General features: G+C 35.4%; 1 protein-coding gene across 3 annotated transcripts in view; it reads right to left on the bottom strand.

Annotated features, from left to right (window-relative positions):
* The window catches only part of SPIDR (scaffold protein involved in DNA repair), a 504687-nt gene that overhangs the window by 465251 nt on the left and 26778 nt on the right, over positions 1 to 12658 (bottom strand). For 2 of the 3 annotated variants that reach the window (XM_058698529.1, XM_058698531.1), the window contains exons 2-3: positions 3912 to 4067; positions 3117 to 3183 (exon numbers count right to left, since the gene is read on the bottom strand). In XM_058698529.1, the coding sequence (XP_058554512.1) occupies positions 3117 to 3183; positions 3912 to 4067 (223 nt within the window). Of the gene's footprint in view, positions 1 to 3116; positions 3184 to 3911; positions 4068 to 10857; positions 11060 to 12658 lie in introns of those variants that run through there. The other variant, XM_058698530.1, reaches the window with a different exon arrangement.

Genomic DNA, 12658 nt, shown 5'->3' with positions numbered 1-12658 from the left:
AGCAACCCTTTCTTTCCATTACTAAGTAGTATTCCATGATTTGGATGCACCAGAGCTTGCTTATCCATTCAATAACTAAAGGGCATCTGTGTTGTTTCTAACTTGGGGTTATTATGAATAAAACTGCTATAAATATTGCACATGGAGTTTTATGTGAATGCAATTTTCATTCTCTAGGATAAATGTCAAAAGGCAATTGCTGGGGGCGCCTGGGTGGCTCGGTCGGTTAAGTGTCCGACTTCAGCTCAGGTCATGATCTCGCGGTCCGTGAGTTCGAGCCCCGCGTTGGGCTCTGTGCTGACAGCTCAGAGCCTGGAGCCTGTTTCAGATTCTGTGTCTCCCTCTCTCTGTGACCCTCCCCCATTCATGCTCTGTCTCTCTCTGTCTCAAAAATAAATAAACGTTAAAAAAAAAAAAAAAATTAAAAAAAAAAAAAAGGCAATTGCTGGATTGTACAGTAATTGCATGTTTAGTCTTCTAAGAAACTGCCAAACTATTTTCCAGAGTGGCTGTACCATTTTACAGTTCCATCAGCAATGTATCAGTTTCTCCATATCACTTACAATATTTGATGTTGTCACCACTTTTTATTTTAGCCATTCTGATAGATGGAAAACCTAGAAGGAATGGGGCTACTCCATCTTGGTGTAATAGGAAGTTCACAGAAAATTTTTCTGATAATGATCAGAAAAGGAATATATACTTCATAAAAATCAATTTTTCTACTTATATTTATCTAATTGAGTTATAATGCTAAAACTTAAAAAAAGTACCTTAGACACATTACAATGAGATTAAGAGATTAGATATTATAATTCAAGTTTTACAGAAGAGGAAACAGGCTCAGAAATTAAATGACTTCGGGCGCCTGGGTGGCTCAGTCAGTTGAGCCTCTGACTTAGGCTCAGGTCTCACATGATCTCATGAGATCTCATGATCTCACAGCTTGTGGGTTCGAGTCCCGTGTTGGGCTCTGCGCTGACAGCTCAGAGCCTGGAGCCTGCTTCGGATTCTGTGTCTCCCTCTCTCTCTATCCTTTCTCTGCTCATGCTCTGTCTCTCTCTGTCTCAAAAATAAATAAACATTAAAAAAAAGAAGTTAAATGGCTTCATTTAATACATATTTACATAACAACTCTGATATAGTAAACCTTGAGGAAACAGAAAAATAAGAAAACTCCTCCCTCAAGTAATGCATGGTCTGAAAGGTATGAAAAAATGCAACTGCTCCACTTTGTGTTGATCAGGAAAGGAGATTCGCTGACAAGATGATGTCTGAAAATACAGTACTTACAAAGGCACAAAACCAGAAAATAATTATATACATTTATTGACACTTACTTTGTGCCATGAACACCCAGAATTACTAAAGTTGTCTACCTTCAAAATACAAAATTAAAAATAAACTAAACTTCATCCATATAGATTTAAATAGCTAATAAAAACTAAACTGTGTATATATTGCAAAAGACATTATCAAACCCTTATATTATTATGCATCAGGAAGAGCAAACTGAAAAGGAAGGAGTGGAATGCTATAGACTGAATGCTTATATCTCTTAAAATTTACCCTGTTGAAACTTAATCCCCAATGTGTGAGATTAAGAGGTGGGGATTTGGGGGTGATTAGGTCATGAGGGTGAAGCCCTCATGAATGGCATTAGTAGTCTACAAAAGAAGCCCCCAGAGAGATTGCTGACCCCTTCTTCCATGTGAGTCCACAGCAAGATGATACTGTCATGAACCTGAAGTGAGTCTTCACCAGACACTGAATATACTGGACCTCTAACCTCCAGAACTGTGTAAAATAAATTTCTGGTGTTTATAAGCCACCTAGTCTGTAGTATTATTGTTATAGCAGCTTGAACAGACTGAGACAGGAAGTAGAGCTACTGCTATTTTCAGGTTCTATAATGAATTTATGGAATTCATAAACCCATGAATTATAGGTACTTTATATAATTTATATAGATAAAATCACTACAGATAAAATGACTTCTAGGAGGAACATCAGCTAGACTGAGAATAGTCACAACACGTAAGCATTTTGGGTAACCATTGCATGCAGGCATTGTGCTAGCACGTGGTGTTATGGACTGAACTGTGTTGCCCCAAAGGTCATTCATATGTTTAAGTTCCAACATCCCAGCATCCCAGAATGTGATTATTTGAAGACAGGGTCTTTACAGAGGTGTCAAATTATTCTAATATGACAAGTGCCCTCACAGGATACAGTCAGGACACCAAGGGGCCAAAGGAGATCCCTGAGGTCCCAAGCCCTGACTCTCCCTGCCCACCCACAGGGTAACTGAGTACGGCAGCAGTCAGCAGCCTCCCTGATATCCATCCCCTTTTTTCCTTACTAACAAAACCCCAATTTTATTTGAGAAGCAACATACATATTTAAAAATCTTTAATTTCACTGAAGTCCCTTTAGTAGAAGTGACCCTATGTAACAAGTTCTGGCCAAAGGTTGAGGTCCTGGGGAGGGGATTCCTTTCCAGAAGAAAAGTATACCTGGAGAGAATCCGCAAAGCCCACACTCCTCCTAAGAATTGGGCCCGGAGAATTCAGCTTCCACCTCATGACGGCAAGAACAAACTCCACACTAAGGCTGCCGGACTCAGAACAAGTCTGACTCCCTGAACCTCTTGTTGCAGGAGATAAATTCAACTCCATTTCTTCACACACTCTAACAGTTTCTATGTATTGTAACTGAAAGCTTTCCCTAACTAATTCACCAAGTTAAGAATTTCACTGCCTGAAATAGTACAGTCCTTATATAATAGGTCATAACTTTATTTCCCAAATCAGAAATTTTAAATTCTAGGGCTGTGAGCCTAAGCTAAACTACCGGGCTCTGCTCATTAAGAGTAAATCCAGGAAGGACACATGAAAAATTTTAATAATTACTTATAGGAAGAAAGAAAAAATGTGACAGAGGGTGACAAAGATTAGAGAGAGATTTCTCAAAAATATGTTTTTTACATTTTGGAAAACACAAATATACAGTCTACCCAAACTATGTTAAATAACTTTTTAAAAGAAAGTAAATAAATCAAAGAAGGATATATTAGTCTTATACCTTTTCTGTCAATAAATCAACAAAAATATTACCTTCCTTGGGTCTCAGGGATAATTCAAGGTGCTTCTCTGTAACAATCTTCTTTTCAGCCGTTAACAACTGCAGGAAGAAGAAGAAGAAGAAGAAGAAGAAGAAGAAGAAGAAGAAGAAGAAGAAGAAGAAAGAAGAAAGAAGGAAGAAGAAAGAAGAAAGAAGAAAGAAGAAAGAAGAAAGAAGAAAGAAGAAAGAAGAAGAAGAAGAAATTTATAACAAGGGCTAAAACCAAAACTATTTTGTAATACTCAAAACCTTAAACTATACCCTCCTTAAAATATCCCTGTTTTATTTATATGTACCAGTAAGTATTCCCAAAGCACATACTCCTCATATATACATAAATGTATTTTTATATTTTTCCAGAATCTAAACAGAGAACCATTAAAAGTTTATAATAGTATTTCATTTTGTACATATTTATATTATCAGTATCTCAAAATCCGCACATATACAAAAATTAACTAGAATATCTTGTTGCCAAAAGATTCTAAGGATATAAAAGCATTTCATAAATATATTTCTTGTGAAGAGCAGGATGCTCAAAGATTTTATCTTCTGAGAAACTTCTCAGTATGTAACCTTCATTTACAAAAAAGTACAAAGGTTGTGCCTAGCATAAAGAAGTGACAAAAATGAATTCAAGGTTGAGAAAAGAAGAATGTAGTAATTACTGTATCCTGAAATAAGGAAAGGAATTCCAAAGAAATATAAATACAGTGGCCTGAACACTCAGGAATCTAAGATTTATCTCAAATTTGGCACTCAAGGAAACAATTTTACAACTACTTTACCAGGGTCCCAGGAGTGTCCTGAAATCCTTCTCCACACCTGAGCCATGCTTCAGAGAGAGAGGCAGTTGCCCCCACTGTCCTGAGACCTGCTCTTCTGAACTTCAGTGGACTCCCTCCTGGTAAGGATGGGTATTCTATATCCCAATTTCTTTTTCTCTGTGGAGATTGTTTTTAAAGAAAAACAAAAAAAACAAAAATGAAATCACCTTCATAAATATATATTAACTTGACAATTAACAATGTGGAAACATAGGAATGGCAATGGTGAAGGCATAGTTTTTAAAGGTCTCTGAATCCCCATGTAAAAAAGAGTAACAAGAAAGCAAAACAAAAAGCACAGAAACATGTACAACTAGAGAATAAATTCCAAAATAAAAATGGGTAAGGACAAACATTCAACCCTGCAAAGTCCTGCATATGCTCCTATCTGAGAGCAAAGCTGTGAGAAGTGAAGGAGCAAAGGAGAATTTGATCAGAGAGACATGTGGTGTTCACTAGGAAGTGGGGCAGGCGATCTAAGAATGAAATGGTACCTAAAACAGGGTGAGGGCAAGAGTTCCACTCAAGAAGATCCAAAGGAGTGGGGGCAGTCTAGGATACTCAGTACTTGTCAGCCAGGACTACGTTCTTGGACAGGACCCCATACTGTGGAGAAACTGCTAGCAGTGGAATCTGCTAGCAGCACAGGGATGGTACAGACAAAAAAGAAAAGGTCCAAGTGGAGTTGAGGAAGAGAAATGAGCCAGGAAATATCTAAATAACAAATTAACAAGTGGCCATAACTTGCAAACTACAAGAAAACAACAGAAATTAGAAAAGTTATTTTGAATCCTGCCTTCTTCTAAAAATTCACAAAAACTGTAACATAAAAATAAGCAATAGAAAGAGATCAAGTTCAAATCCCATACAAAATTATTATTACAAAAAACAGAAAGGAGTAGAATAACATCCCAACACACAAAGCACAACAAAGACATATTCATAAAACAGAAAAAGTGTAACCTACTATTTGAAAATAAGACATTCAGATTATAAAAACTCAGAAATGAAGTAACAAAACCTAAGAGGTAGAATAAAGTTTAAAAATCAGCTCAGGGAAAGAGCCCAAATGTCCACTGACTGATAAATGGATAAAGAAGACGTTGTATATACACACAATGGACTATTATTCAGCCATAAAAAAAGAATGAAATCTTGCCATTTGCAACAACATGGATGGAACTACAGTGTATTATGCTAAGTGAAATAAGTCATTCAGAGAAAGACAAATACCATATGATTTCACTCATATGTAGAATTTAAGAAACAAAACAGATGAATATGGCAGAGAGAGGGGAGAGAGAGAAACACAAACCATTAAGCAGACTTTTTTTTTTTTTAATGTTTATTTTTGAGAGAGAGAGCACATACATGAGCGAGTCGGGGAGGGGCAGAGAGAAAGGGAGACATAGAATCCAAAGCAGGCTCCAGAGCCCAATGCAGGGCTCAAAACCACAAATTACAAGATCATGACCCGAGCTGAAGTCAGACACTTAACTGACTGAGCCATGCAGGGACACCAAACAGACTCTTAAATATAGAGAACAAGTTGAGGGTTGGTAGGGAGGAGATGGGCGGGGGATGGGTTAAATGATGGGGATTAAGGAGGGCACTTGTAATGAGCACTGGGTGTTATATGTAAGTGATGACTCACTAAATTCTACTCCTGAAATTAATATTACACTATACATTAACTAAAAAATTTAACTAAAAGCTTAAAACAAAAAATAAAGTGACATATTCTCTTAACATGGAAAAAAAATCCGCTCAAGAAAAAAAAAGACTAAACTGGAAGGAATCCAAGAACAAGTAGCTATCACAGATAATATCTTAAGAGATATAGAAAGTAATAAGGTAGAAATTTTAAATTTCACCCGCCTCCAATGAAGAAAATAAAAGGATTCAAGAGAAAGAGTGATTAAATCTCTCAGGATCCAACATACAGATAAGAACAATCCTTGAAGAAGAAAACCAAGATAATGGGATAGAACAAATTTTTTTAAAGACTTAATACCTATTTTCTCAAACTGTTCCAAAAAATAGAAATGGAAGGAAAGCATCCAAACTCATTCTATGAAGCCAGCATTACCCTGATTCCAAAACCAGACAAAGACCCCACTAAGAAGAATTATAGGCCTATATCCTTCATGAACCTGGATGCAGAAATCCTCAACAAGATATTAGCAAATCGAATTCAACAGTACATTAAAAGAATTATTCACCATGATCAAGTGGGATTTATTCCTGGGCTTCAGAGCTGCTTCAATATTCACAAATCACTCAAGGTGATACTCCACAAAGAAAGGATAAGAACCATATGATCCTCTCAGATACAACATTTGACAAAACACAGCATGCTTTCTTGATAAAAACCCTCAAGAAAGTAGGGATAGAAGAAACATATCTCAACATCATAAAAGCCATAAATGAAAGGCCCACAACTAATATCATCATCAATGGGGAAAAACAGAGCTTTCCCCTAAGGTCAGGAACACGACAAGCATGTCCACTATCACCACTGTTGTTCAACATAGTATTGGAAGTCTTAGCCTCAGCAATCAGACAACAAAAAGAAATAAGAGGCATACAAATTGGCAAAGAAGAAGTCAAACTTTCACTCTTTATACATGACATGATACTCTATATGGAAAACCTGAAAGATTCCACCAAAAAACTACTAGAGCTGATACAGGAATTCAGCAAAGTCACAGGATACAATATCAAAGTACAGAAACTGGTTGCATTTCTATACACCAATAATGAAGCAGCTGAAAGAGAAATCAAGGAATCAATCCCATTTATAATTACACCAAAAATCAGAAGATAGCTAGGAATAAACTTAACCAAAGAGGTAAAAGATCTGTATGCTGAAAACTATAGAAAGCTTATCAAAGAAATTGAGTAATACACAAAGAAATGGAAAAAGATTCCAAGCTCACAGATTGGGAGAACAAATATTGTTAAAATGTCTATACTACCCAAAGAGAACAAACTAAGGGTTGGGGGCGGGGGCAGAAGAGAGGAAAAAGAGGTGATGGGCATTGAGGAGGGCATTTGTTGGGATGAACACTGGGTGTTGTATGTAAGTGATGAATCATGGGAATCTACTCCCTAAATCAAGAGCACACTGTATACACTGTATGTTAGCTAACTTGACAATAAAATATATTTTTTTAAAAATGTCTATACTACTCAAAGCAATCTACACATTCAACACAATCCCTATCAAACTAAAACCAGAATTCTTCACAAAGCTAGAACAAACAATCCTAAAATGTGTATGGAACATGAAAAGGCCCCGAATAGTCAAAGTAATATTGAAAAAGAAAATCAAAGCTGGATGCATCACAATTCCAGACTTCAAGCTGTTTTACAAAGCTGTAATTATCAAGACAGTATGGCACTGGCACAAAAACAGACACGTAGATCATTGGAACAGAATAGAAACAGAATAAAGAACCCAGAAATGGACCCACAAATGTATGGCCAACTAATCTTCAACTAAGCAGGAAAGACTATCCATTGGAAAAAATAGTCTCTTCAGCAAATGGTGCTGGGAAAACGGGCCAGTGACATGCAGAAGAATGAACCTGGACCCCTTCCTTACACCATACACAAAAATAAATTCAAAACAGATGAAACACCTAAATGTGAGACAGGAAACCATCAAAATCCTACAGGAGAAAACCAGCAGCAACCTTTTTTTTTTTTTACCTTGGCTGTAGCAACTTCTTATTTGACAAGTCTCTGGAGGCAAGGGAAAGAAAAGCAAAACTTAACGATTGGGACCTCATTAAGATAAAAAGCTTCTGCAGGGACCCCTGGGTGGCTCAGTCAGTTAAGCATCCGACTTCGGCTCAGGTCATGATATCGCAGTTCACTGGTTCAAGCCCTGCGTTCAGCTCTGTGCTCAGAGCCTGGAGCCTGCTTCGGATTCTGTGTCTCCCTCTCTCTCGCAAAAATAAAAATAAACATTAAAAAAAAAAAAAAAAAAAAAGATTCTGCATAGTGAGGAAACAATCAACAAAACTAAAAGACAATTGATGGAATGGGAGAAGATACGTGCAAATGACATATTGGATAAAGAGTTAGTATCTAAAATGTATAAAGAACTTATCAAACTCAACACTCAAAAAACAAATAATCCAGTGAAGAAATCAGCAGAAGACAACAGACACTTTTCCAGAGAAGACATCCAGATGTCTAACACACATGAAAAGATGCTCAGTATCACTTATCATCAGGGAAATACAAATCAAAACCACAATGAGATACTACCTCACACCTGTCAGAATGGCTAAAATTAACAAGTTAGGAAACAACAGATGTTCGCAAGGATGTGACCTTTTGCACTGTTGGCGGGAACGCAAACTAGTGTAGCCACTCTGGAAAACAGTGTGGAGGTCCCTCAAAAAATTAAAAGTAGAACTACCTTATAACCCAACAATTGCACTACTAGGAATTTATCCAAAGGATACAAAAATGCTGATTCGGAGGGGCACATGCACTCCCAATGTTTACAGCAGCTCTATCAAAAACAGCCAAAGTATGGAAAGAGCCCAAATATCTATCGACAAATGGATAAAGATGTAGTGTGTGTGTGTGTGTGTGTGTGTGTGTGTGTGTGTATCTACATATACATACATATACACATATGCATATACATACATATACGCACATGTATATACATATGCATATACGTATGTATGTATATAATGGAACACTACTCAGTGATCCAAAAAAATGAAATCTTGCCATGTGCTACAACATGGATAAAACTAGAGTGTATTATGCTACGCAAAATATGTCAGAGAGAGACAAATATAATTTCACTTATATGTAAAATTTAAGAAAGACAACAGATGAAAATAGGGGAAGGGAAGGAAAAATAAGAAAACAGAGAGGGAAGCAAACCATAAGAGACTCTTAAATATAGAGAACAAAATGAGGGTTGCTGGAGTGGAGGTCAGTGGGGGGATGGACTAAATGGGTAATAGGCATTAAAGAGGGCACTTACTGGGATGAACACTGGGTGTTATATGTAATAGATAAATCCCTGGGCTCTACTCATGAAACCAAGATGACACTATGTTTACTAACTTGTATTTAAATATAAAAAAAAAGATGTGAGGGGTGTGTGTACATATATATATATATATATATATGTACACATATATGTACATATATATATACATGTACATATATATATGTACATATATATATACATGTACATATATATATATGTACATATATATGTACACACATCCCATATATGTGATGGGTAATGTGGACTATTACCCATCAAAAAGAATGAAATCTTGCCATTTGCAGCAACATGGATGGACCTAAAGGACATAATGCTAAGCGAAATAAGTCAGAGAAAGACAAATACCATATGATTTCACTCATGTGGAATTAAAGAGACTAATGAACAAAGGGAAAAAAAGAGAGACAAAACAAGAACCAGACTCTTAACTATAAGAGAACAAACTGATGGGTACCAGAGGGAAGGTGAATTGGGGAATGGGGGAAATTGTGGATAGGACTTAAATAGTACATTTACTATGATGAGCAATGAGTAATATATAGAATTGTTGAATCATAATATTATACACCTGAAACCAACACACACTGTATGTTAACTGTAGCTGGAATTAAAAAAAAAAACAACCTACCTTAACAAAAAATAAAGTGAGAAGTGTTACTCTACCCAATGCTAAGGACTATCTTATGGCTACAATAATCAAAACAGTGATTTTGACAAAGAAACTGAAGCACAGATGAGTGGAACACTTCAAAAACCAGAAACAGACACTGACAGAAGTATTCAATTGTTTTTTGACAAAAAAACAAAACTTTATGTGTGTGTGTGTGTGTGTGTGTATACATACAGTACTACACAACTGAATATCCATAAGCAAAAAAATAACAACAATGAGAAGGATTTCAACCTAATGTCTTATACAAAAATTAACTCAAAATATGGAACAAATTTGAATGGTACTAAGATTCATCTCCTAAACCAGGACGCTCTATCAATAATGGTAGCAGTAGCTTTTTGCCTATCACATAAACACAAAAACAGAGTCAAGAAAAATGAGGAATCAGAGGAATATATACCAAATGAAAGAAGATAAAACTTTAGGAAAAACTTAATGAAACAGGAAAAAGTAATTCACCTGATAAAGTATTCTAAGTAATGGTCATAAAGAAGCTCATTGATCTGGGAAGAAAAATGGACTAAGCAGAGTAAGAACTTCAAAAAAGAGCTTAAACAAGGGTAAGAAAAGTACCAAATTGAAGTCTCAGAGCTGAAGAAATAACTGAACTGAAAAATACACTAAGGGCTCGACAGACTAGATGAAGCAGAAAGATTAGTGAATTGGAAAACAGAGCAAATGAACTCACCTAATCACAGCAGGAAAAAAAAAATGAATGAAAAAATGAAGATAGCTTACCTATAAGACAACATCAAGTGGTATAACATTTGCACCATAAGGGTCTCAGAAGGGGAAGAGAGTGAAAGAGATAAAAAAAAAAAAAAAAGAAAAAAACTGAATAAATAATGGCTGAATATATCACTAGTTTGGGTAAAGAAAGACATCCAGATCCAGGAAACCCAGAGAATTAAAAAAAAAGAAAAAAAAAGATGAGCCAAAAGAGCCACACCAATACACATTAAAAACAAAATGTCAAAAGCTAAAGACAACGACTCTCAAAAGCAGCAAGTAAAAAACAACTTGTTATGTACAAGGAAACCGCCATGGGAAATCAGCAGATTTTTCAGCCAGGAGAAGGGAATGATATGATATATTAAAAGATACTATACTATACTGTAATATATATAATAAATGATAAAAGAGACAATATATTAAAAGAACTGGGGGGGGGGGGGGGAAGCACTTACAACCAAAAATACTCTAGCCAGCAAGGTTATCATTCAGGATTGTAGGGGAGATAAGGAGTTCCCAGACAAAAAAATTAAAGGAGTCCATCGCCATGCAACCAGTAATAGAAGTAATATTAAGAGACTTCTCCAAGCTGAAAAGAAAAGGCATAATTAGTAACAAGAAAACATAAAAGTAAAATCCTACTAGGAAAGGTATATATGTAATAACAACAGTGGATTGATCACTTATAAAGCTAGTGTGAACATTAAAAAAAAAAAGTAATAACAAGATCACTAAAACAGGTAAGGCAAACACAAAAATATGTAAAATATGACATCAAAAAAAAAAAAAAAAAAAAGCCAGGGTGGGGGAGTGTGTGTGGAATAAAAAGGTAGATTGATTTGTTTGTTTTTTAAGTAGTCTTCACACCCAGTGGGGATCCCAATGCGGGGCCTGAACTCACAACCATGAAATCAAGACCTGAGCCAAGATCAAGAGTTGGACATTCAACCAACTGAGCCATGCAGGCATCCAAAAATGTAGTTTTAAAATGCATTCAAACTGAAGCTGCTATCAACTTTAAATAGACTGCTATATGCACAGGCTAATATATAAATATATATATATATATATATATATATATATATATATATATATATAGGACACACACACATATATATATATTATATATATGCACAGATATATATATATATATATATATATATATATATATATAACCACAAAGCAAAAACCTATAGTATATACACAAAAGATAATGAGAAAGGAACTTAACATAATGCTAAATAAAATCATCAAACCATAGGGAAGAAAGTAAGACAAGAAAAAGGGAACAGAGAGGAACTACAAAACAGCCAGAAAACAAGTAACAAAAGAGCAGTAAATACATAACTATCGATGATTATTTCAAAGGCAAGTGGACTAAATTCTATCATAAGACACAGAATGGCTGAATTGATTTAAAAAAAAAAAATCTGTACTACCTACAAAAACTCACCTTAAGTGTGAAGAGACATAAAGACTGAAATTGAATGGATAGAAAAAGATGTTCCATGCACTGGAAACCAAAAGAAAGCTGGGGCGACTAGTTATACCAAACAAAATAGACTCTAAAAGAGTGTAACAAAAGACAAAAAAAAAAAAAGGATATTACATAATGATGAAAGTGTCTAATCCAACAAGAAGATATAACATTTGTAAATACTTATGCACCCAACAAAGAAGCACCTAAATATAAATGAATCTAAAGAGAAAAATTGCCAGCAATACAATAATAGTAAGGAACTTTCATAGTCCTCTTAAATCAATGGATAGATCGTCCAGACAGAAAATCAATAGGAAACATCAGCCCTAAAAAAGACATTAGACCAGAAAGACCTAATGGATAAATACAGAACATTCCAGCCAAAAGCAAAAGAATACACATTCTTCTCCAGTGTACCTCGAACATTCTCCAGTATAAATCATATGTCAGAACGCAAACAAGTTTCAATAAATTTAGAAATATTAAAATCACATCAAGCATCTTTTTCAACCAAAATGGTATGAGCTCTTTCACACAAAATAGGTATCAATTACAAGAAGAAAACTGGTAAACTCACAAATATGTAGAGCTTAAACATGCCACTGAACAACTGATGGGTAAATGAAGAAATCAAATGTGAAATCAGAAATAACTTGAGACAAATGAAAATGGAAATACTACATACCAAAGACAGGATGCAGTAAAAGCAGCTCTAAAAGGAAAGTTGACAGTGATACATGCCCTACTTGAAGAAACATGGAGAAAGGATAAATATC

Source organism: Neofelis nebulosa, chromosome 14 (genome assembly GCF_028018385.1).
Source record: "Neofelis nebulosa isolate mNeoNeb1 chromosome 14, mNeoNeb1.pri, whole genome shotgun sequence".
NCBI lineage: Eukaryota > Metazoa > Chordata > Mammalia > Carnivora > Felidae > Neofelis > Neofelis nebulosa.
Note: the sequence above shows the minus strand (reverse complement) of the source record. Positions and strands in the feature narration are given on the sequence as shown.